Source organism: Pyrgilauda ruficollis, unplaced genomic scaffold, assembly GCF_017590135.1.
Source record: "Pyrgilauda ruficollis isolate IOZ18807 unplaced genomic scaffold, ASM1759013v1 scaffold2, whole genome shotgun sequence".
Classification (NCBI taxonomy): Eukaryota; Metazoa; Chordata; class Aves; order Passeriformes; family Passeridae; genus Pyrgilauda; species Pyrgilauda ruficollis.
This window is the reverse complement of record NW_024519206.1, coordinates 24,360,933-24,387,016: the sequence shown is the minus strand read 5'-3', so window position 1 is coordinate 24,387,016 and position 26,084 is coordinate 24,360,933. Positions and strand designations below refer to the sequence as shown.

Below are 26,084 nucleotides of genomic sequence, written 5' to 3'. Positions count from 1 at the left end.
AGCCTGGCTCTTGTTAGTCTCTTCAAAGAGAGAAGAAAGAAAGTAAAAAAAAAAAAATTTAAAAAAAACCAAACACACACACTTCCCAGAAAAGGAACTTAATACTACCGCAACCATTCCAGCCAAGGGAACATGCTAGGGAATTCTGTGCCATCAAGACAAGATTTATACATTACAGAAAGCAAGAACTCATGTAAGACCAATTCTGGCAAGAGAGAGCAGCTTCCCTGACTAAACAAGCGAGGGCACCCCAATCTCCAGCCCTAACAAAGATGTCTGTCCAACACAGCAGCCAGTGCAGACTGGAGTCAGCAGCAGCCAGTTGTTCACCCACAAATCAGCTCTTAGTGCCCATTTTGGTGCCCATGGGCTCTTAAGGAGCACACCAAGCCACAAGAACTGTGGCATTTCCCCGCTCCAGGGACAGCACTCATACCTCACACACGAGACACAGGCATGTAGCCTTTCCTCAGCCCTGCTCCACACCCTTGTTCCCAATAGCAAGGAGCTGGCAACAATTTTGACAAATGCTACACTGAATCCACCTTCCCCCGGGAAAATGTGAGCACCAGGACAGCCAGCACACTTCTAAGCACTAGGACTCATGGGTTTAGAAATAGCCATTGAGTGTCACACACCCAGCACCTACTGCTGAACCAATGCAGTCCAAGCGAGCCATCACTTGGTCTGAGGAGCCAACAAGCATCCAGGCTCTTTGCCACAGGACATCTGATGGGCCCAGAACTGCTCTCAGTGAATGTGCTCCTTCCTCATAAGTTTCAACATCAGAATTACTCCTGAGAGCCAGCAAGTCTGGTTCACTACCACGCATGAGGCTGAGAAGGCGCACAAACACAGTAACATAATGAATCACAGAACGCACTCTCCTCTCAGTGACTCCAAGGAAGCAGGCAGCCAGCCCCGTGTCCTGCCCCCCAGCATGCTGGGGCAGCAAGGAACTTACTTTCACACCTTGTACCCACAACTCTCTTTGCTTTTAGAAACAGCATACTGCCTATGTGTATTAATTCAGCACCTCATACAATCTATAAGAAAGATTACCAAAATTAGGCACAGATCATAAGTCAGGCGATATTAGGACAGGGAACACAAAGTGGAGCCCTGCAAGTTCCACTCCTGCTGGAGTGACCTCTGTTCAGTGATTTTATAGCTTTGAACCTCCCTCTATTCCACATGTACGTAAATTACATTTCCACCTCTAGTGCTAAGAGCCCAAGCCACTATTTGGAAACATTCTGAATAGGGAAATGAAAGGTGCAGCAGAAGTACAGAAATACATGTTTTATTGACTTGGCATTCATTCACTATTTAAGAGAAAGTCTGAGATTCCTGGCACAGGATATTTAAATAACTAGTCAGATGTTATGACACATACAAAGAACAGACAAATCATAAGATGAAAGTTAAGTATGATGACTATGGGAAGCATTACATAACAGCAGATGGGTATTTAGGAACCTTCTCTCAACTTGCACATCAGGGCAGCTATGGAAAATATATCCAGTATGGAATTCTTCCTTCAGTATGGAATACTTCACTTCCTGGGCAGCACTTCACAGACGTGACTGCAAGACTACCAAAGTACAGGGTTCTTTGAAAAACTAAACAAAGAAACAAACTAATCAACCATACCACAAAGTTTTTCTTGAATACTGAGCACTAAGTATTATGTAAGTGGATTTAACTGTTATGCAAAAAAAATGGAGCTCATCATTAACTCTACGCAGAAGATCAGAATCTGCAGTATTGTTTACAGAAGTACATGTGTACCAGCAATTCATTGTGTATTTAAAATTATTAGCACACCATGCCAATTAGAGTAGCCTTAGAAATAAAAGCTAAAAGCCTCTTTAAAAGTTACAAACTGTTGAGCATAAAATCCACATATTTTAGACAAAAGACTAATCTTTGATACTTGATGTGCACTATGATTAACTTTATTAGAAGATTTCATGCTCATAATGGTTCTTTAAAGTGCTTTAATATTATTAAAGCAGGGAACAAACCCAAAGGAATTGTGCTAATGTTTATAGGTTATCATCAATAGAAATAAGAACAAAGCACTTCAGCTTGATTCCAGCCTAGTTCCTTTTCAACTTATTTTTGTTTCTGTTGTTCCATTAACAAGAACTTGTTTAATCACTAGACAAGATTATCTATTGCATAATACCTGCATACTGTGCTCCCCCCGAAACAAAGACACAAGGAATTTAAAGACAACAAAGCATACACTTCACTTGCATGTTTAAGAGCATCAAGCACATTTAAAAGAATCACAGCAACTACTGGAGTGACAAAGATCAGGAAGGGAAAAAATAATTCTCCAGTAAAGCAGAGTCTTATAAGAAAGGCAGCAAACAAAATGAGGACTAAGACAGACTGGAAACGGTTGCCCTGAAACTTCCCACCCATGGAAGCTATGGAAGAGAACAACTTCAATATTTTCCTCTTAAACAAACACGCTACAATGAAGAGTGCAGCAGACCTGCAAACGTAGGCAGTTGGCAAGAGTTGATAAAAAGTGCAGGCTGACCTTGCTGATTATTTAGACATCTCCTAATCCTGCAAAGTCAAGCCTAAATTGCCAACATTTCTGCTTAAAGACATCTGCTTCCCAGGCACCTGTGAAAAAGGCCACGTGCATGGATTGCTCAGGCCATGTCAGGTGCCAATTTCTGCAGATCACAGCAAGCACCACCTTCCAGAACTCAAGTATTTGAAGCCTTCAAGTGATGAAGATCACATACACAATTCAGGAAGAATTAAAGGACATTCTTCCCTCACAAGTATTATATTTAGGCTCTTCTTTTAAACTGGGTATCAGCTATTTCATTCCTGATCTTCGCTTTCCTTTGCATGCCAGGAAGAAAACCTCTGGTCAGACAAGAGAAGGGGATTGGTCTTCAAGTACAGTCCACACAAAAACAGCCTCACACAGACAAGCACCCAGACACTGCTTTGGAAGAAGCAGGCATCATTATAAACTTCAGTACCTTGAATTTCCTTACAGCAAACTTTAGGATTCCATGGAAATTTGCCTTTTGGTATTTACAGTAATCGATTCCCAGGTCTGTGGGAGTTTGAAATGTCATTCTCCAGAGAAGTTCAGAGAAGTGGGTCAAGATACACTGCCATTATTTCACAGATGAAAGATCTCAGGCAAACAAACCTGACTGGCAGCGTGAGCATTCCAAGACAGACACGGTACTTCCTCACCTTCCCTACCACTCATTATTCAATTTTTTTCCCCACAACACAGTAAGAAATGCATATGTTAAAAAGGGCCAAGAGTGAAGTGGAATAATTTTAAGCTCTTAAGAGGGTACATGAGAAAATGGTCACCTGCTGCACAAGGTCAGCAGTGATGTGCTCAACTGCTCAGGACACCAAGTGCAAGTGAAGTGTGCACTTCATTGCCCCAAATAAAGTGAGATTCTGTGTGGCCTCACTGGTGGTGACACAGTGCCCAAGTTCCCTCAGATGTGATTAGCTTAGAAGCCTTGCAGCATCAGGAGAAGGTAGGGATTGTTGTGCAGGTCAGGCACTGCAGCAGCAAAAGAACCATGCACTTCCTCAGCAGCCACCCAGGGGGTTCACAGGGACCTGTGCCTAGTTCTCCTCCCCACAAGTTTTTCCAGCTTTGCTGAAATATTTCCGTTCTCTCCTTTACAAATACATCAGTTGTCATTTTAACTCTGCCTTCAAAATGAATTATTCTAGAGTACTCATGATATTTTAAGCCTTCCCACACCCTAAGAGACTATTATCTCTCTGCTTCTCCATGTAAATAAAGCTTGGAGGCACAGCTCAAGTGACGGTCACAGCACACGTGATCACAACTGGAGAAGTACACCTCAGGACTTGCAGTCTTCTACCACGACTATAAATCAAAGGTCTTTCCATGTATTTTCAACACAGCTTGCATCTTCTAGTTAAGGTCTGTTCAGATTGCATTTTTGCTAAAGACTTTTATTATAAGGTGGGTAAGGACCTTCCACACTAGTTAATGCTTTCAAAAATCAAAGTGTTGTAAGGCAAATCAGGTGCTTTATCACTCTCTTGTAATGAAAATGTTTCATGATTCAAAAAAAAAAATCTTTTCCCCTTTTTTGCTCTGAAATCACTAGTCACTCACTACTACAGTTCCTCAAAACTACTGAGGAATTTGTTTTCAGCCGTTCCAGAAGAAAGGTACAAATAATCCTGAAGTCCAAGTCTTACCACCCTACACTGAAGCAGATCAACAGAACCTGCTGCAGTAGGTAATGTGCTGAGCAGCTACAGACATTCCAAAACACATCAGACCATTTCTGTGGCAGACTTCCCTTATTGTCACTTTGCGCCCCAATGCCTTTGTGCCTTCAGTCCTACAGGGCCTGAGAAGTGTGCAGAACTCCTACTGCACCAAAGCGGTGTTTTACATTTATGGGCAAGAGTTTGAACAACTAAATACAACGAAGCACTATTTTTGCTGTTACCTTTTCCTGAGGCCGCTCCTCTTACCCATAGCAAAGAAGGATCAAAAAAGGAATTTTTAATCTTTGCCATTTCATTTCAGATGCATGAAAGCCATGCCTGAATGCATACTGCCCATGAGTTCTGCCCACTGTGGGACATTTACTATTTAATGACTCACTGAGGGAGGTTCCCATAATAAGTCAGCCAGCACGTATAAAGCCAAGAAACCTGTCACCATTCCTGCTTCCTGCCAACTGCCATTCCCTTCCTTAATCGGCCTGTTGAAAGTGTGTCAAATACTAAGTGGACCTAGTAGTTTGTAGACAAATTTCTCCCCCCATTCTCTGGACACTCTGCCATAACTACCTCTAATCCTTAACAAAAAGAGACAGCAACCAGCACTTTTTGCATATCTCCTTGGATTCACAGTTCAACTCAGTAACTAAGGGGTCCAAAGAAACAGCATGGCAATCTGCTCATGTAGACAAACAAAAGCCTGCAAAAGTTTACTTTTGGTAAAGTTGGTTCTCCAAAAGTTTACTCCATACTTGCTAGAGAAAACTCCTCCCAATGTGTTCACAATTTTTAGTGCTTTAGTTTTCAGATAACAAAAAGCTTTCCCGACAGTGAGTGGCAACTCCCAAGCTTTTAACAACTGCCTGGGTAACTGGATCCCCAGACTTAACAATGTACATATGGAAAAACTTCACTTTGTCTCTTATATTCCAGCAAAATGACCCACAGTTAAACAGTCACCCCTTGAAAGGAGCATGAGGAACAATTGTGGCACTCATACTCCCAGTCCAAAGGCACACAGAGATTCTCTGACTCTCCTCTTTCAGAAACAAATGCATATGGATTGTTTTTCAAGTCTGTGGAAGAAAAAGATAATCCTATACATTTCCAAACTGCACAGCAAAGCCTTTGCATGTTACACATTTCTTATCCTGTAAGTTAACCAATAGGAAGAGCTGTACATATTTTCAAGTGATGAAGCTTCAGAAGAAAAGACAGCTAATGAAAGAACCTAGCATCAAGAAATCCATAGAAAAGCCTAACTCCACATGCATTTCCTAGTAAGACTACAAGAGAAAAGAGGTGGGAACAGAAACTGAAAGGAGCCTTCTCAGGCAAACCAGGTGGATTCCTGTTAGGCAGCCTAGCTCTATGATCTTTCAATCTTAAGCTTTCCAAATTCACTCTGAGTGATGTCCACTGCTGTAGACCTTTGCTTTTCTGCACTTCAGTTTCAGGTATGCAGTCTGCAGCACATGCTCAGACAGTTCATATTCACTGGTTCTTGTGCCAATGCTCATTTGAATTCAACATCTGGTTTTTCTTCCTCATTTTTAATATTGCAAGAATTTCTTGGAATGCAACTACATGTAATGCAGTGTTTCAATTAATACTTCAAATGCCATTATCAATACTTTAAAGGTCATTGAGAGCAGCCCTGCGGAGAAGGATTTGGGGGTAACAGTTGACCGAAAAACTCAACATGAGCCAGCAATGTGCACTTTGCACGTTGTAGCCCAGAAAGCCAACCACATCCTGGGCTGCATCGTAAGGAATGTGGCCAGCAGGTCAAAAGATGTGATTCACCCTCACTGGTCTTCTTGTGCCCATGTGTCTGTCCTCTGCAGCTGTCCACCTGGCAAATAGAACCTGTGAAACAACTACCTCAAAAGCAACCCACCAAGGCTTGCTTTTTTGGTCACCTCAGTTCCCCATTTCAGCTTACCATAACTGCCTCTGCTTACCAGTTGTGAAGAGGCAGAAGAGGAAAAGGGAAGAATGTTCCCGTACCTACAGAGGTGAATACAGCCTCCAAACCTACTTTGTTAGCCTACCTAGGGAAGCTCTTCTACATTCTCCTTTAATAGAGACTGCCCAGGGACTATCTCATCCAGTTCTGGAAGAGAGAATTCAAATTCCTTTCTCTGAAAAGTGGATCAGAATTTATATGCATTGATACACATATTATCACACAATAGGATTACATACATTGTCATTCTTGCCCTCAAATCACACTACTTTGGTGACTTAGCCTTGATCACGTATGGTCTCATTTCTCTTCCAGACGTTTCCTCGTGTCAATTCCCAAGCTTACACTGTTATTATTTATTCCCATTGCACAACTTCATAAGGCACTCCATTTTTATCAATCCAGTATTCCTTATTATCCAGCTCTTGCACAACTTTCCAGTTTTCCTTTGAAATACTGATTCCTTGAGTTTGCTCGCCATAGCTCAATTTTATGGTGTAAACAATACCAGCACCACTTTCAATCTTGAGAAACACTTCTTGCAAGTGCCTTTCAAACCAATAGTTCCTCTTCTGACTGAAATCTGTTTCTGCTTCCTCTCCTTCATACTACTCTTTACCCAAGTACCAGCTCTTGCACTAATTCTCCTGTATCTCTGCCTTCGCCTTAAGTGTGATCTGTTATCAAGTTCCCAGCAGATTAGAGTTACTCCATTTCTTTCACAGAGAAAGGAATTCAATCACTTATTCTTACAAAAGATGCAGGTCAGTCAGGCATGATCTATCTTTAGCAAATGCACATAGGACCCAGTCTACTTAGTTTCATGTTGTTAATGAATTCTTTCCTTCACAAATTCTCTAGAGTCTTGCATACTACTAATGTCAAACTCATTAGGCTATAGCTGTGCCACTCCTCGCCTCCAGCTCTTTTAGGAAATGTTCTCCATAGTTCAGTAAAAAATCTGCCAAGTCAGAAGTAGGATACATTTAAAATTAGATTTCTGTTTAGCTTTCCCTTAGGAAGCCTGGTTTTGGTTCTACTGACTGTCACTTTATTCCTGCAGTTCTCCTCTCTGTGACTCAGCTACCCTGTCACCTTCCCAAACTGCCTTCCTCTCCAGATTCTCCAGGTCATTTCTTGAGATAAAGAAAACTTCAGTTCAGAGGTATTCCGACCTAATTTTTGACAACACCTCAAAATGTACTTCGATAAACATTTTACTGGCAACAAAATAAAATTAAAATGCTACCAATTTATAGTTTGGGGGTTTGATTGGGTTTTTTGTTCTTTTTTTTTTCCTTGCATCAACACCACTTAATATGCAAGAAAATTAATACACTTTCCAGAAGAACAGAATAAACAAAAGCCTAGGTCTTTTCCAAGAGGCAAACAACAAGGAGAGGACAAAATTATGCTCTTCCTCCTACAGATATCCAACTAAGGCTCACCTTGTAACAGTGTTTAACAACAAAAGTGCCTGATAAATATCACAAACCTCACAACTCAGATGATCTAATTACTTCACAGGAACTGATCCTGTGAACATCCATATGTGAACAGCACCCAGACACCCTGAGGAGAAAGGATGCATTTGAAAACCATGCACATCTTTCAGAAATTGAGTTATTGCACCTTAGCCTCTAAGGAATTGTGCTTGGATATTTTGCTGAAGCAATACTTTAATTCTCAGCTACCTTGTATGGAATGTGTTTACGTCAGATCAACCCTTGTATAACAATAGCTATCACATTCATTATGTCTTGGCAATTTTTATAAACGCCAAGAACTCAATATGGAAGAAGACCCACTGGAAATCCAACATTATGTCTATCTCCTCTTGTCATAGCAAAGCAACTGTGTGTGCAGCCAAGCTGGGCAACCGCATCTCCTGCTTCAAGGGTTAAAAATAAATTAAAACAATCACAACATAAACCGGCTATGAAATACATGACATAAAATCCTTCTACCTTACAGGCCACATGAAGCAGTCAAGCATTTATGAAAGCGGGAAAGAGACAGGCAAAGAAAACTTAAATCCAGGATAGGCTAATTACCCTGGGGCTGTTTGGTACAAGCTATACCTGAGCACTGAGTGATGGGCCGACAGGGATAGAGGAAGGTAGATTAAAACACCATTTGGAGTTTTTTCCTCAGGATTCTCCGTCTGAACGCATCAAGCACGCACGACTCGAAACAGAGCCGGTGCCACGGGGCGCGCCGTGGCCCCTCACTCCCGGAGCTCACCCCGCCGGCCCTCGCTCCGCCTCGCTCCCGGCGGGAGCGCCGAGGCGGGGCGGGAATGGAGGCAGCTCCATGGCCACGAACTGCCCGGGGCGAGCCGAGTCACGGCCCAGCCAGGCATCCCCCGGCCGGGGGAGGCCGCGGCCAAGCGGGGCCTCGCCGGCTCCCAGCCTGTCCTTCACCGCCCCCTGAGCAGAGCGAAGCCCCCCGGCCCCGCGGGACGCGCCCCTCCGCCGGCGGCTCCCGCAACCGGGCAGGCGCCGCTCGGCGCGGGGGAGGGGACCGGGAGAGGGCCGGGAGGAAGCAAGAGCGGAGCGGAGAGGCAAGGGACACCCGCACCCCTCACCTGACAGCCCTTCTTGTGGTGGAAGCCCACCACCACGATGTGCAGCACCGGGCCCCGCTTCTCCATGGAGCAGCCCGGCGATGGCCGCGCCGGAGGATGCCGCCGTGCCCGGGCTCTCGCTCCGCCCCCCGGGGTCCGGCGAGGACGCAGCCCCGGCCGCCTGCGCTTCCGCACCGCCCGGCCCGGGAGGGCGGGCACGGCCCTCAGCGCCGCCCTCCGCCCGCCCCGCCCGGCGCGGGTCGCGGAACTCCGGATTAGCTGGGGTGGGGAAGGTCTCCGCCATCGGCAAGTGCAGGTCGTACAGATTAGTGACAGCCCAGAAACAAGGCTGGGGGTTGTCTCAGTAGAGTTTAGTCAGGTTGGCGGATGAAGGTTAAAACTGAGGAAAAAATTAAGGTAAGGTTTTTTCCCTCAAGGGGCTAAACCTCCAAAAGGAGGCTCAGGGGGCAGCCCATGGCTCTCTACAAGCACCTGAAAGGAGCCTGTGGCCAGGCCGGGGCCGGTCTCTTCTGCCGGGCCTGCAGTGAGAGGGCGAGAGAGAATGGCCTTAAGATGAGACAGGAGTGATTCAGATTACATATTAGAAAAAAGAAAAAAAAAAAAAAAAAAATCAGTGTTAGTGTGGTCAGGCATTGAAACAGGCTGCCCAGGGAGATGGTGGGGTCACCATCCCTGGGGTGTTTATGAGGCCTCTGGCTCTGGATGATGTGGGTCAGGTGTTATAGTGGCAGTGCTGGATGGATACATGTACTGGATGATCCTAAATATCTCTTTCAACCTTGATGATCATTCTGTGATTCTATAAACATGTCTTAGCATACTGTAGGAAAAAGGCAGTTCAAAGACTTGTCCAAGACCACGGGCAAATTTAGTGTGAGAGAAAAAAAAAATTAAAAACTGTGTCTTACTGCACTCACGCCATGCTCCCTCTTTAACACCTTTGTTGTGATTAAATTCTGACTGTTTGAATCAACAGCATTTGGTAGAGGCTGTACTCTTAATAATTAAGGTTCTCTGTGGAAATTGGAGGAAGATAATATTTTTGAAAGAAATATAAAAGAACAGCTTAAAGAAAAGCTCATCACTAACACAGTACCCAGGAGCTCAAATTATAACAATACAGCATGTAATCACATACTGGTTTTCAGATTCAACAGAAGTGTTATAGAAAACATATACTGCAGGGAACACAGGATAAGCTACAAGGAACAATCCTTCTGGCAAAGGAATGGTTTCTTATTAGTATTAGCCTGTAACTGATAGTTTACTATCATTTAAAACCAGAAAATTGCATGCAATATTGGCCATTATCTCCTGCAGTAATGAGATATCCCCCAAAAGATTCATATGAGTGTTTATGGTTCATTCTCATTTCATTCAGGAAAGTGCAGTCTGGCATCACTCCGCTATGGTTTATGCATTATAGAGGTGTCTCAGTGATACTACTGGATAATGGTGGCTTATGACTTCTCTGAATAGATTATTAGATTTTTTTTTTTTCTGCTTGAAATTCTCTTTCCTGCTAAAGCAATAAAAAATGTTGAACTTACAGCGTCAGTCTAGTCTAGGAAAACAAACTAGTTGACATAATCTATGTTATTTTCACAGTTCACACTGTGTGCATTTTTGAGAAAGAAAGGCAAGTGAGAGCTGCTGTGAAACAGCTCTCAGAAAAGTATCAGAATTTTCCTAAGGGAATTTTCTTTCTCCATGCGCAGCTAACAAGTAGCAATGAAAACTCAGCCCTACAGTTCTTCTGTTACTCAGAGACTTTGCTTAAGAACCACCAGCTATAATATCATTACCATAGTAATAGTAATTTGTTAGTCATTCTTCCAGTCGTAGCAATAAGGCAGGGTTCTCAGCTTATGTGCAGTGAGACTTCTAGAAATGCATAACCTTTCCCTGGGCAGGACAATAGTTTGTGTCTGGAAGTAACACCAGAGCTAGGCAGTGCCCATGGCAACTGATAGCTCCTCTCTATTTGTTAGGTATAGCCCAGCTTCCTAAAGAACAAAGCTCTGAACTTGTGGACACAAGCATGTGAATAAAAAATAAATGTCCTTTGCTTTCTGTTGAAGAAAAACATAGATGAAACCCTGGCATGGATCTGAGGTTTGTATCTAATTTCTTCTGGATGGAAAGCTCACTTCATGTTTGCAGTATGTGTTCTTTGAAGCTCTTATCCAAAATGAATGCAGTAATTCCCCTTTTTTTTTTTTTTTTTCCATCAGCAAGTCCAAATGTAATTTAAATTGTACATTTAGTTGCATTAGGGCACCATGATGTAGGAGGCAGTGTTCCAAACAGGTTTCCACATGGAAAATACTGTATTTCATCCTGTGGGAATGATGGTGCCCTTCTCATGAGATTGATACTCTCAAGCGTGCAAGCAAAAGAGGGGAGCTTGGATTGTTAGGGAGGTTTCCAGACACAAACGCAATGTGTCTTCTCCTGCAACTTTAAAGAGGCTTAGATTTGGATGGCAGAAACATTGCTCTCAAATCCTGACTCTTCTCCCCACACAGATAGTCTCGTGTCCTGACAACTGTTGACATTTTCACTGCCCCTTGGTCCCTGCTCACTTTGGCTGGAAGGGCTTCCAGACCTCTAAGTCCTGCTTCTTCAGGTTGGATGAGACGTGTTTGAAGAAGATAAGTGGTCAGAATGGTTTCCTTAGAAAATATTGGTTGTGAGTAGCAAAGCAGAAATCTGTTCCAGTGAGTTGTGAGGGGAGCAGAGGGAAGCTTGAGCCCCCCAGCTGTTAATTATTTGTGAAGTAGACACTGCTCTTTGGGGCCCCTGATCCAAATGGACCCCCTCCAAAGACTAGCCATGAAAAGTGATAATTTTGTTTGTAATTCTGTGCTGTTTTCCTCATAACCCCATTTCTACCCTGGTGTCCTTTATGGAAGCTCTGGAGGTTGGCAACAGCAGGCACAAAAACCCTTATCACAACCTAATGCACACTGCAGCTGTGTGACATGGACAGTCTGTTATCTGCTTTTCTCCTTTTGAAGACTGACATAGCACTAAGTGCAGGAGACAGCTAAAGCCAAACAACACTGACAGGAACGGATTGAAGGCTTAAACAAAAAGAAATAATGAGCATATGGTACATTCCCACAGTGGTTGTCAAGACAGACAACAAATATCTTTGAAGGTGGGCTAGAGAAATTGAAAGCAAACACATTCCAGAATGATGATCAGCCACTACAATTTGGGTTTGGCTGACAGCTCAGAAAGTTGCTGTTCCACTCAGTGGGGAGGGTAAACGGTAGTGAAGGCTCAAACTGTCCAGGATACACATGTATCTCATTCTCTTCCTTTTGTTACACCTGGTTATTGTCACAGCCAGAAAAGGAAACAAAATGCTCTTTAGACTGATTTTGTGTGACAGCTTTTTGGCGCCTGTTAATAGTTTTATGTTTTCCCAGCATCTCATTTGCCCTTGGTCCCTGCATTGGCAGAAGCGTAGGGGCAAAGTTATCAGTGAAAGGGAGGTTCCTCTGTTCAGTGTTTTGTGCTGTTCTCTTGTTACACCTTGGCCATTCAGGTGTTGCTCTCTTTGTGGCTAGTACTTGAAAACATGCACTTCTGTTCTTCTGTGCTTCATTTCACTGGGGTCTCTTCGCTAACGAGTGTGCAGAAGCAGCCAAGGTAAGCACTTTCAGGTGCAGGGATCTTTGCAGTAAGAGCAGGCAGATGAACCCAGATCAGCAGAAGCTGAGGCTGTTACTGCAGCTCAAGCCTTCTTGAGCATTCAATCATTCCATTCATGCACAGTCATTCTAAGCTCTGCAGCAAGGAACTGCTGAAGAAGAGGAATGAGAGAAACCCATGGCTGAACATGTTTTGGCCCAACCAAATGCCAACACGGTTTCTTAGATGGGCTATACAAAATCCTCATAAAAGTTGCCAGTCAGCATGACTGGTGGCAATGTGTGTTGGTAACACCTTTTTCTGCACAGCTGTCTGAGGAACCTGAAGAAGTGATGCTGCCAGCATGTATTGTGTGGTGAGGCAGAGGACAGAGAGGTGTAAGCTCACAAGGCATAGCACACCTCCTGCCAGGTCTTTTAGGCCAGTTTCAACTACTATAGGGCTGCTTATGCTCAGGAACAGCCTTTGTGCATATGGTCTGTCTTTCTGCATTCCCTTGATTGCCACATGGATGTTGTTTTCACTTATGAGGACAGACCTGGATGCCCTTCCCTGAGGGCATGCTCCAGAGCCTCCTGTAAACATGTCCTGAGTCTCCTGTCTTGAATGTAGACTCCACCCGTGCCTTGTGTTTACTGAAAGAGATTTGGAAGGAGTCAGGCTTTATCTGTCTCAAGAGTCGATCCAAACGATTTTGATGGAATTTTGTCACTTGTTCCTGATTGTGTCTGAAGTAAATAAAAATTAGGTTAGATTTGCCACCAATACAGCTGCCTACTCGAAATGGCCCATTAATCCTAAATTGGTCACTGCTGCTTTTAGGGCCATTAGTTAATGAAAATGCACTGCAGGCTGTAGTCAGTAAGACAAATACAAGGTTGAGGAATGGAAATTGCAATGGATCCCATTTTTCCCTCTCAAACTATGGAAGAAGGGCAGTTTTCCCTTGAGGCTACTCTGCTCCAGAAAGTGCCTGGATGGAGCAGCTGCCAAGTGCAGCAGCCCTCCTGCCTGTGTGTGTTCCAAACATCCATTTTCCAGCTTGCTGCTTCCTGGTCTGTTCATCATTTAGCTGTGTCATTCCAGTGCTCTGCTTTCACCACATGTCTAGATATGGAAGGTGATACCGGCTTTTGAAGTGTCCACTGGTGTCATGGGAGAAGGCCATTACATCCCTTCTTCCTGTTTGTAATGGGACAGATTCAATGATCATTTCCCCTGTCTGGGGCTCACTAATATTGCATCTCTGCTGTGACAGATCTGGTCTCCTTCTTCAGGCCTTGAGGACAATTAATGGACAAAATCCATAATTTCAGTGTTTACTTACTCCTTTTACTTACACTGGAAAATCCCAAGCTCTGTCAACATTACTTTCATCCTGTCCTTGGGTGGAATCAGGGTTCAATACACCTGAGCCACCTGCAACGGGTTAGACTTTTTCCATACACTCAGCTGATGGATGCCAGGTTATTTTTCTGCATTTTAGAAACTTTTTGGATGACCCAGGTGAAAGACTCTGGTGACAGTTACCCTACCTGGAGTACTGCATCCAACTCTACATTCTCCAGCACAGAAAAGACATGGACCTGTTGAAGTGAGTTCAGAGGAGATGATAAGATGATTAGAGGGATGGAGCACCTCCCCTGTGAGGAAAGGCTGACAGAATTTGGGTTACTCAGCCTGGAGAAGGCTTTGGGGTTTTTGCCCTAATTATGGCTTTCCAGTACCTGCAGCCTACAAATTCTTGTAGTTACAGGACAAGGGAGAACGAGTTCAAACTGAAAGAGAGTAGGTTTATATTAGTTATTAGGAAAATATTCTTCACTGTGAGGGTGATGAGGCACTGGAACGGGTTGCCTAGAGATGCTGCAGACGCCCCAATCCTGGGAGTGTTCAAACCTGGATGGGGCTTTGAGTAACCTGGTCTAGTGAAAGGTGCCCATGCCAGGGGGGGTGGAACTAGATGATCTTGAAGGTCCCTGTCAACCCAAACCATTCTATGATGGTTCTGAGTTGTCCTGCTGGCATGCTAATGCTTTGCAAAAATCCGTGTTTAGTGAAAAAGCCTTTGGGAAAAAAAAATCTTAGGTGGTGTAAATAAACGTGGGATATTTCCCATTGCGCCTAACTGCCCCTACCGCTTCAGCAGCTCACTGCTACACGGTACAGTTTTCCAAATTGTACCCGAGCACGCACGAAATAGAGGAGAGGAGAGGAGAGGAGAGGAGAGGAGAGGAGAGCTGCTTTATCTGGTTCCGCGGCGCGCGGGTCACGTGGGGGCGCCACCGCCAATCGGAGCGCGTCGCGAGCGCTCGCGAGGCTTCGGTCTCCATGGCAACGCTGGGCCCGCAGCCGTCCGAGCGCCGGCGGAGCGGCCGCCATGGTGAGTAGCGGGAGGGGGCCCGCCCGGCATTCCCGCTTCATCTCGGCGTCCCGTAACGGAGGCGCTCCGCCTCGGGCGGCCGGCCCGCAGGAGGGGCAGGGGTGCGGCCTGTTGTCATGCGGGAGCCTCTCGGGGCAGCTGCGGCCGCCACCTGCCCTCCTGGGCATCCCTGTTATCCCTGCGGAGACTCCCAGGGCTTGGGGGTTTTGCGGGATCCGGTGGCCAGGTGACTTATCTGCGTATCAGCGTGGCTGACTCGGTGATCACGAGTGGCCTGTGCTTATGTGTTTGTTTACTAGTACAAATTCGTTTCTGTCTGTAATGAATAGAAGCTTTTCAACTAAAAAAACCCCTCCAGCAACAGCAAAGACGACATTAATCTAGCTTTCGGTATGATCCATCATCTGCAGTATGTGGGACTTTGTGGGCAACGTCGGTCTTGCGGCCACACTATAAGAGCTGGTTTTTTTTTAGTGCTGGTACTGCTTCCTTGGCTGCATTTAGTTTCCAGAGTATTGATTGTTCATCCAGGTATCCCAGGATAGCATTGTCACTGGAGCTTCCCTAAGGACAAGGTGATCAGATGAACTGTTTTGTCTGTTGTCACTGCTGTCTCTCCCCAACATCAGCCAAGCTAACAAACTACATTGGAGTAAATGAAATGAAATGGACCTGCCTTTGCATCAGCTCTCCAGGGACTGTGGTGATAAACTCCCACTCATGCCCTGTTGTGTCTCCTTGTCACTCATGCTACCTGCATGAGATGTGTAGTTCTGATGTGATTGCCCATGCCAATAATCCTTTGAAGTAGAGGCACGCATAAAAGGGCTACTTAGCCAGGTCTAAAGTTACTTCCTTCTTTATTTGCCCTGGCAATATTTGTTTCTGGGTGTCCTTGTTTAGGGCTGTTGAGAAATAAATTCAGATTATCACTTAAGATCTCCTTCTTCATCAAAACCAGCATGGCCAGCAGGTCAAGGGAGGTGATTCCCCTCTCTGTTCTCATGAGACCCCATCTGGAGTGCTGCATACAGTTCTGGTCTTTCCAGCATAGGCAGGACATGGGGGTGTTAGAGCAAGTCCAGAGAAGAACATGAAGCTGACAAGAGCACTGGAGCACTTTCCCTATGAAAACAGACAAGTTGGGGTTCTTTAGCCTGGAGAAGAGAAGGTTGTGGAGCAACCTTCCAGTAACTGGAGGAGGCCTACAAGGAAGCCAGAGAGGGACTCTTCATCAGGAACTGCAGCAATAGCACAGGGAGTAATGGGCACTAATTGAAAGAGAGTCGGTTTAGATTAGATATACGGAAAAACATTTTTGTGAGGGTGTTGAGGCATTGCAACAGGTTGCCCAGGGAAATTATGGATGCCCCATCCCTGGCAGTGTTCAAAGCCAGGTTGGATGGAGCTGTGAGTAACCTGGTCTAGTGGGAGGTGTTCCTGCCTGTGGCAGGTAGCTGGAACTAGATAGTCTTTAAGGTCCCTTCCAACACAAGCATTCTGTGATTCTGTGAGAAGTCTCAGGAGTTTACATAAAAAGTAACAAACATAACATACTTTCCTCTGGGTTTTTTGTTAGTACATCTATGGAAGATACATAATTCAGCTACATTATGCATGCATAATGTAATACCAAGATATATTTATCCAAGAGCTTCGTCTCCTGTACAGTCCTTCTGGTTCTGATTCTCTGATTGCCTCTGTCTCTGATTTTGTATGACTTTTTGGAGGTCACTTGATCCCTTGCTTCCAAGTACTGGAGCTTTCTCACACCTATGAGAGGTGCATAGGGACTTGATATATGAAAATATGGTTGTTTTTCGCCATACTAGTTAGCATGCTAACCCAGTGAAAGCAATCACAGAAACTAGTCAGAAGGCAAGTGTTCACAGTAGTTATGCTCATTTTTCCTTATGTTTGTCTTTGTGCTTGTATCCCCCTCCGCAGGCAGAGCTGGGCGTTAATGAGCACCACCAGAACGAAGTGGTCAGCTATATGCGCTTCGCTCGTTTCAAGCGTGGCATGTGTCTCAAAACAGTGGATTCTTGTTTCCAGGACCTCAAGGACAGCAGGTGCTGTGTGGGGTGGTGCTGAGCAAGATTAAAGCAAAATATGCTAGCAGCAGTGGCAGGTTTGAATACTTTATGGGGCAACTTTTCTCCATTTAGGTTTGTATGTTCTTGTATTTTCCAGAAGTTACAAGTCAAATGCTTTTAAACCCAAGTTTGTCAATTTCTTAAGAATTAACAGAGATATTGACAGCATGACATTGCTGTGTATCTTGCTTCTGATATGTAAATTCAGTGCAAGACTGTAGCTGAATTAATATTTGTGGTTTTAATGATTTAAAGACAAAATTCAAGTACAGTAACCAATTAGTAATTCTGTGGTCATCTAATAATGACTGACAGTGGGTGTTTTTAGGAAACATTGCATTATATGAGTGGTGCCAGTCTAGTGAGATCTCATAACAAGGCAGAATTGTTACCTTTATCACACCTGACTCATCTTGACCTCTATTTAGACTTGTTGAAGAGACCTTCACAGTTGACGAAGTGATAGACATGCTGGATGGACTGCAGAGTGTTGTACACAGTGAAGTGGAGTCAGAGCTCATAAACACAACTTACACCAACGTTTTACTTCTGCGGCAGCTCTTCTCACAGGCTGAGAAATGGTACCTGAAGTTACAGACAGACGTCTCTGACTTGGAGAATCGGTAACAGCTGTTGCACTATACTTGCAACAATAAGAAAACTTCAAAGTGTTGACTATTAGCATTCTTTTCCTAACCATAGAAACCTATTCTTTTACTATTGTATCAGTGATAGGTTAGCTTCAATGTTTCCACCTATAAAATAGCAAGATACAAAATAATTTCAAAATTGTGAGCAAGGTGTTTTATTAGTAATATTCTTACTTGAATTAATCATTTAAGAGCAGGTGACTGGACTCAATTAAAAACTTTTGTTGTCTGATTAAATTATATTTTAATTAATGATACTAAATCCATTGTAATGCATGTGTCATGCCATTGCATGACATGATCTGTTGCATTTATGGTATTTGAGTAGGGCTTCATCCTGTACTTCTGACAAGAATTTTACATGCAAGAAAAAGCATAGCAGCAGCCTGGTAAAATGTGTTTCATAGTGTAGCTCTTAGTAAAGAAATGCCTCCTTATATTTTTCTTTGGTAAATAAATGCCTCTTTATTTTTTTTTCCAAGAGAATTATTGGACCAGGTTGCTGAGTTTGAAAAGTCAGAATATACCTCTTCAAACAAAAAGGTAGCATTTTATTTTAATCAAATCATAATCAAATGTCATGTGGAGTCATGACAGATGTTTAAAATGCTTGACTCTCTGTGCTTAGGAGAAAACCAGAACCAAAAACCCCACCCTTTTTTTTTTTCAAAACAGTCTTTGAAACTCTCCAAAAAGTCACATTTTGCATTTCAGCACCAAGGCTCCCTTTGAAGTGCCTTGGCTGTTTCCGGAGTGCCTGTTCTGCCCTTCTGGGGTGTGCCTCACACACCTCATCCCAAGGTCAGCCAGACCAGGGATATGTGGCAGTGTCTGCTCCTTCCACTGGCACCTGGGCTGAGACTGGGTTGAATATGGTTGAACCTTATTTGGTTTGTAGCATAAAGGTGTATTTATGTGTATTACATTGTATTTATATATATATATATATATATATATATAATATGTTATTTTTAATACCTTAAATGAGAAAATTATTTGGAGCTTTGTAAATACATTTTACAATCACTCAAATATTATGTTCTCCTTACTCCTTTTTTCTTTTGGTTGCTGCAGGATTGTCAGTCTTCTGTAGAATCACATTTGCAATACTTTTATGTCTCTATGCAGTATCTTTAACTTAAGTTCAAAGTGAAGTCCTTAACTTAGGAGCCAAGGAAGCAGTAAAAAATGAACTTGAAACAAAAGGTTGTTCATTTGCTTTGCAAAAGAAAGCTGAATTGACTATCAGTAGTTATTTTACAGGCTAAAGGAGTACTTTTCTTCCCCCTAGAAATATGTATAATTTAATTTTTTCACCTTTATTATTTCTTTAGTCCACTGCAGAACCCATTAAACCAAAACTTGCTCCATTAAATGAAGGTGAATCAGAGCTGCTGAACAAGGTAAGAACTTGACTATTCAGGTGATTGTGGCCAATGATCATTCTGCTTATGCAAATGAACTGAATAACTGTGCAGTAATATTTGTATAATGTGTCTGTCACTATGCAGACATCATGGTAATATATCCCAGAATGTAAAGTAAAATACTAGTAAATTCATAAACATTGTAAAGCATCAGAAATTTATTGTGCACTTATGATCTCTAACATATATCGCAGTATCAACCCTTCTTTTGCAAAGACATTTTGGTCTTTGTAGTAATTTACTTTTCCATTTAATGGAGTAAAATAGTAAATTAGTTCCATACAGCTAGCTGGTGCTTCAACAAAGAACTAAATTAAAATATGCAGCTGGCTGAAATTACCAGGTTATTAAACATTTCCTCTATCACTTGAAGTCAATCTTATTGCATCCATTCTTTTTTTGTTTTATAAGTTGGTTACATTCCTCCTGAAGAAACAGGCAGTTAAAGAATTTGAAATTTACTAGTTTTGAAAACATTTAATTTCTCACTTGCTAAATATTTTCAGAATTACAAAACACTTTCTAGTACTTATTAATATTAATTATTAATAGTTTTTATTAGGTACGGTACTCATTTCGTTCACTTGCACTTTTCTAAAATGTCACACTTCTTACAATACCCTTTTAAATTTTTGATAATCAAGATAATTAGCAAGGAGTTTGATTTTCTGTCTTCTGTCCTGCATTCCCAAAATTTTGTGTTGAGTACAATGTCTGTCTCAAATTGTTGTTATTCACTACAATAATTAAAGCATTCAAGAATTCAGAATTGTGGTTTTTTATAGGTTAATGTAATTCTCTTTCAAAAATAATTTCAAAATCATAACAGGTTTTTTTTTAATGTGTACATCTATTGTCTTTTTTTCCCCCCAAATCATTCAAAGTTCCTGTGGTGAATTTACTCTGACTGATAAAAGATGGGTATTTCCTGTGACACAGAACAAGATATGCAGTAACCTGATATTTCTCTCTTTTGAAAAGAAACTGCAGATAAATTCTTCCTTGCCTGTTGATTGAAAATATCAATTATAAGCAACAATGAGATTTGCATCCCTGAACGTGCAATTTTTAATCGTGAATCTTGTTACTAACAGGATACTGGTCTCAATGCAGTAAAGCATGTGTGTAAGTGAAGAGCCCTATATGTTACAGTAGAATTGGAGACTTAAATTGCTGTCTCACTGAGGCAAAAAACCACTATAAATTAATGAATTATTGATTTCTTATGAAGGCCATTTTTATAAGCATTTAGGATCTCTTTTGCTTTCCTAAGTTAGGAAGTGTATTTTCTTCCCTGAAATATTTGCAAAATCCAAAATGGCACCAGGGTGTTCACAAACATTTTCTTGTTCTTAATCCAAAGACAGTTGCTCATCTCCAAGAAGAAAATGAAAAGTTGAAGACCAGACTCAGGACCATAGAAACACAGGTAAATTCCCTGTAATCTTGGATGCTTAATGTTGTTACATATTTTTAAATATCTAAATGAGAATCCCATGGTTATTATTCTCATAGTTTTCAGTTAAAATACATTGCTGAGGTTTTAAATTTTCAATGTGTTGCAGGCTACTGCTGCCCTAGATGAGAAGTCCAAGCTGGAGAAGTCACTGAGGGATTTACAGATGATCCAAGGAGATCAGAAGGTAAATATAATTATATCCCTCTGCTCCCATTTAACACAACTGTTGCCAGCACATCCAAAATGTTGGTCTGTATGGTGTGTTTCTTTTCTGGCAAATGCAAGAGTTTGAGTTAGTGTTGTTCCTGCTGACATTGTCTGTTCCTGCTGGTGTGTCAGTCAGCAGGTAATCCATAATATTAGTTGATGTTATGACATGTATGCAGGAACTATCAGGAAGTAGTATTCTAGAATTCATGTTTCCAGGGCTGATATTTGTATTAACAGACACAAATTTATGTCTGTCTGTTTCTTCATGTTTAAGAGTGATACCTAACCTGGTTTTTAGAGCAACAATAAAACACTAATTCTTTCACACATTTGTCACTTGATGATGAAAAAGCCATAATTGCTGCTTCTTTGATGTTTTTGTAGTTCTCCATATATCAGCATACTTTTAAAAATGTTTCACCATTTATTTTTATTACTTGAGATTTCTAATCTGTTTTGTAAATGAGGACTCCAGCATGGTGAGTTGCTGCTGGCAAAAAAATGTAAGAAGCCTCAAGTCCTCAAGTCATGTTGACACAAATATATCTTTTCAGGTCACCTGAGTATTTTTCTAAGTTTCTGCCTTTATTTGTCGATAATTAGAATTTTCCAAAGTTTGTTCATATGTAATTGTGTCTTAAATTTAAAACGTTTCAATTCAGGCTTTCAACAAAATTAGTACACTTTAATCCCATTATTTTGAGTAACTGACTTTAAAATTTCAGCAATATTTACAGATTAGGAAGTAAGGTTCAAGATAATAAAACATTTCTATTTTAATTTTCATATTTTAATCCTGATTTCTTTTTATTTTGCTTTCTACCTGGTTTATGGTATGTACTTGGTTTTCTTAATATATTAAAAGTTTACCTTGTAGCTTTCAAAATTGTATTCAGTAATATTTTTAATAGGAAACTTGATTAATCAGTCATGGCAAATATTTTCTTTCTCTGTTTTGTTAAATTCTAAATTATTAAAAGTTTAAAATATTAAAGGGGTGTATTAAATCCTGGATAATACTGTTTGTACTGTTAAAAGACTGGAACCAAATCTCATCCTGCTTTTCTGGTTAAATATGAATTGGCCTCAGTGTCAGGACTGCTGAGTATCTTCAGTTTTCCTGTCCTAATTTGCCCTCTGTAATCTGTCACTTTCTTTCAGTTGCTCATAAGCAGTAGGTTGCAAACTCTTTGAACAAATAAATGACTGCCAAATCACAATTGGCTCTTAAGGATCAACTTGTCAGATTGATTTTTTTTTTTTTAAATTAATAGTTAACAGATGACTCCATGTAGAAAGTGGGAGTCACAGTAACTTGGAGTAACTCCTAGAAATAACTGGGAGTGACTGCTCTGTTGGTTCAGCTTAATTTAAGGATACAGAATTTTTGCATACTTGACTTACGTCATGGTTAGAGAGTAACAATTAAGATGTACAAAATGGATGTAGTGCTTTTCAACAGTGCAACCTTGGACTCTGTCTCAGAATTCAAAATGAGCTTTTCTTCTGTACAGGTACAACTATCAAGTGGTTTCCTGTTCTCAAGTCTTATGTTCCAGATAGAAAAAGGAACAGGGATTTCTTAGGTTTTAGATTTTGGTGTTTTAAGGTGCTTCTGGTTCAGCCTCATTACACTTTTGAGTTTGAAATTGGGCTTTAAAACCTGAGAATGCTTTGTGTTTAGTTTTATTTAAATGAAAATCCATAGAGCAGTTACACAATTATTATGTTTTATGACTCAGAGGTAATGTTCAGAAAAGTTTGAGTTGATTCTTCTCATAAGGAAACAAGAAAGTTGCTTCACAACTTGGAGCCTCTTTGTGTAAGACACCTGAGAAAGGCATAATGTTGGTACCTGGCTGAGAGTGTGAGCCTTAACACTTTCAGCCTTTCCTACCTGTCCCACACCAACAGCTTTGGAAATGTTTCAAAAACACATTGTAGCAGAGACTTTCAGATCTTAAGTGGTAATTTACTGCTTCTGTATGGTAAATAACTTCTTGTAATATGATTCATATTCTGGCTCTAACTAATTCCTAAAGAAGCGAAGTACAGGAACTTAAAATCTCATCTTGGCTGAGAAGACATTCCAGCCATTTTTAAAAAGCATTTGTTAACAAGTTTTTAAGTTACAAATCAGTCCCTGCTCTAACTTCTTTTATAGTTGAAGCACTTCTCATTTAGGCTTTACAGGAGTAACTTGTACATCATTTTTAAAAGTGAAGACGTACCTACTTTTTGTGGAATTTGCACTTAAAATTTTAATTATTTCCTCTCTTGAATTTGACGTATTTTAAATATTTCTTCTGTTGAAGAATAATGCAAACCAGGATATCACTGAACTGGAGAATAAAGTGGCAGCTTTGAAATCTCAGTTTGAGAAGACTTTGAATGACACTACTGCAAACCAAAAATTCTTGGAAGAAAACTTGGTGACAACAAAACATGACTTACTGAAGGTTCAGGATCAGCTATCCACAGCTGAAAAGGTTAGCATTTTACTGTAATGTGAAGATGCATTCCTTACTCAAATTTTAACTGATTAGTAATTTAACAAGCATAAGCTACAGGATGCAGAGTTTACCAGGCCAGACTTTTGCCCCTTTTGTTATTTCAGTGGCAAAGCACATGAAACATAAAATAGCAAGCCCTCAACTAACTGCATGGTTATAACTAGATGAATATTAAAAATTGACTATTTGTCCGGGTAGAAATTTTTAAATGAAAAACTTATTCCCAGTCTTCTGATGACTTCTATCTTGATTTTGTTACAAAATGAAATTGGGGTATCTGTGGCTGCCCCAGCAATCTCATTTGAATCTACCAGCTGACTTTATCTAAATTTTACTAAATTTGAGTAAGTTACAGAAAACTAGTATTGTCAAACTTAATGAGGAAAAGCAAGTTGTTTTTAAAACAAATACTTTTGTCTAGTCTTCATAATATGTAAATAATATGTTGATGTTATTATGTAGGAACTGGAGAAGAAATTTCAGCAAACAGCTGCTTATCGCAACATGAAAGAGATTCTCACCAAGAAGAATGAACAGATAAAGGATCTGCGTAGAAGACTTTCCAAGTAAGTGGTGCTGCCCTGTCTGTCCCAAAAAGATCCTTGTTCTGGATCCATTCTCTGCTCCTATTTTGTCTCTAAAATAGTCTAAACATTTTCCCTTAAAAAGAACTTCTAATAGGCTGTGCTCTGATTTTTGACAAACCAATCCTTTGAATGGATGTTTGGTGTGTTTAGGGCTGGTGTGTGCAACAGCAGCTGCCGTGTAGCAAGTAATGAGAGAATTTAGTGTGGAGAGCATACAGGATATTCATGGCTGTGGTAGATAAGGCCTCAGGTGCTACACACAGAGATACAGATGGGAGATGTTCCGGGTGCTTTGGCAGTTGTTTGGGTTTGTGGGTAGGTCATTCCTTCATTCTACTATTTGGTAAACTGGCCAGTTTTAAAAGGAGAAAATAGTCTAAAAAGTAAATGCATTTATCTGTGGCTTAAGTCATACAGTAAACCTTGACAGAAATGTATCACTCTTGGGTGTAATTTATTGCTTTGGTTTCTTTAGAGACAAAATATCTTTGGGGTATTTTCTAGTCTGTTTTAATTATTTTTCTATTTATTCTTTTTTAATCCTCAGATATGAGTCAGAGGACTGAAATACCAAAAAGCATCTGATCTATCAGAAGTTGTCATGGAAAGAAAATGTAGGCTGGTACTATTTTTCAGTGATTTTTGTTTTAAATGGTGTATTCTTTGCTTCTAGTGTTTAAAATAACTCTTTGTTAGTATTAATTTCACACTGAAACTCTTACCTTACTTCCTTGTAAACCTACAATTTATGGGTATTAGTTTCTGCAGTCATGTTTTTAATGGTTAACATTGACATTCCTTGAAAAATAGCAAACAGGACTGTGTTGAAGAACTGAGAACATTCCCTACCAAAAAAAAAAAAAAACAAAAAAACAAAAAAAAACTTTATTTTTGTTAAAAAAGGGGGACTTTACCAAAAATATATGCATTAGAGTTTTTGATGTCTTCAAGGTGGAAACTCCAGTTGTTATGTTTGTGTAGTTAATGTAGTTATGAAGTAGCATTATATGTAAAAATTCCATCAGTGAAAGGGTAGGAGGAACAAAAAAGAAATGCTGATTCTGTAATGTTACTTCACACTGGACATGTCATAGCTCAGCAAAGTGTGGTCAGTAGCATTTCTGTAGAGGGTGTTCATTAGATAATGAGATAAATATGCTTTATAGCCAGAGTGATGGACACTTTCAAATAAAGTTGTGTTTTTTCACTTTAATTGATTTAAAGCAAATTTGAGCATCAGAAAACAGATTCTGATTTTGCCAGTATTCTAAATATTGAGATGGTAATCTAAATATGCATAGGAAAGCTAGTGGAGCAACATTTTTGGTAGAAAAGTTATTTTAGATGTTTTCATTTCCTTTCTTAATGTAACCTCACCAGAAAACACTTACTTCTCTTGAGTCTTCTACTTGTGATTCTCTGCCTTGCATTGTTTGTCAGTCGCCTAATAGTGCATTCTGCTTGTTCATCTGTCGCTGTTCATATGTATCTTGTATTTTACTTCAAATAAAATATTATCTTTTCAAACATTCAATCTTTAAGGACCTGGGTTTTTTAATAGGAATGTTTTGTATAGCTGTTTTTTTAATATTTGTATGACTGGGTGGCAGATCAGTAAAGAATCTTGCTAGAAATGAGAACATGTAAATTACAGATCTGTGCTCAAAGCCACATCACATCAAACAGCTGTAAAAGAGAGTACCAGTGACAGGGCTGAGGGTGTTTGTGTTACAGAAACTGGCATTTAGCAATGTTTTTCCCAGGAGCTGCTTGAACTGAAATGGATCTGTTTTCCTCATTATTTCTTTAACAAGCAAAGCTGTTAAAATTGCTTAACTCAAATCTGCCATGCACTTGCAATCTGAGTTCTTTTTTTCTCTAAGTTTAAGTTTTCATGTTTTCTGTAAGTTTTTCTGTCTTTTGCCTCCCACTGGTTAAGTGAGGTTGGTTTGAGATGAAGTCCCATGCCTGTGGCAGGATATTATTGCTGTAGCACAATAGTAGAGTGTTATGGGGTGGCATCCTCCTCATGCAGTGACAGTTAAGATAATGAAAGGTATTCTTTTGCCCCTTGTACAGTCACTAAAATGTTAAGTTCTTAATAGGCATGTACCAAAGAGCTTTTTGGCCTGTGTTTGCTCAGAACAACATGAGTACTTGTCTGGATGGATGTTGTGGGTTTTTTCTTCATAATAACACTCACTTTAATGAGATCAATTACTATTTCTAAAATGGCAGGTAAAGGATGAAAAAAGCCAGAGATTC

At 40.9% G+C, this 26,084-nt stretch overlaps 2 protein-coding genes across 3 annotated transcripts in view; one reads left to right on the top strand and one right to left on the bottom strand.

Moving 5' to 3' along the window:
* Positions 1-8,949, bottom strand: part of AVL9 (AVL9 cell migration associated) — a 41,827-nt gene extending 32,878 nt beyond the window's left edge. The window contains exon 1 of the mRNA XM_041466584.1: positions 8,832-8,949. Within this exon, the coding sequence (XP_041322518.1) occupies positions 8,832-8,897 (66 nt within the window). The 5' untranslated portion in view covers positions 8,898-8,949. The remainder of the gene's footprint in view (positions 1-8,831) is intronic.
* Positions 8,950-9,092: 143 nt separating this feature from the next.
* On the top strand, positions 9,093-25,340 carry LZTFL1 (leucine zipper transcription factor like 1). Of its 2 annotated transcripts, none has more exons than XM_041466432.1 (10): positions 9,093-9,227; positions 16,825-16,949; positions 17,402-17,596; positions 18,106-18,166; positions 18,958-19,026; positions 20,414-20,479; positions 20,616-20,693; positions 23,035-23,208; positions 23,695-23,798; positions 24,367-25,340. In XM_041466432.1, exons 1-10 carry the CDS (start codon positions 9,198-9,200, stop codon positions 24,383-24,385), a joined length of 921 nt encoding a protein of 306 aa, XP_041322366.1. In that variant the 5' UTR covers positions 9,093-9,197; the 3' UTR covers positions 24,386-25,340. The 2 variants fall into 2 exon arrangements, with proteins under 2 accessions (XP_041322366.1, XP_041322367.1); XM_041466433.1 differs by lacking the exon at positions 9,093-9,227 and adding an exon at positions 14,813-14,877.
* The last annotated feature ends 744 nt before the right edge of the window (positions 25,341-26,084 follow it).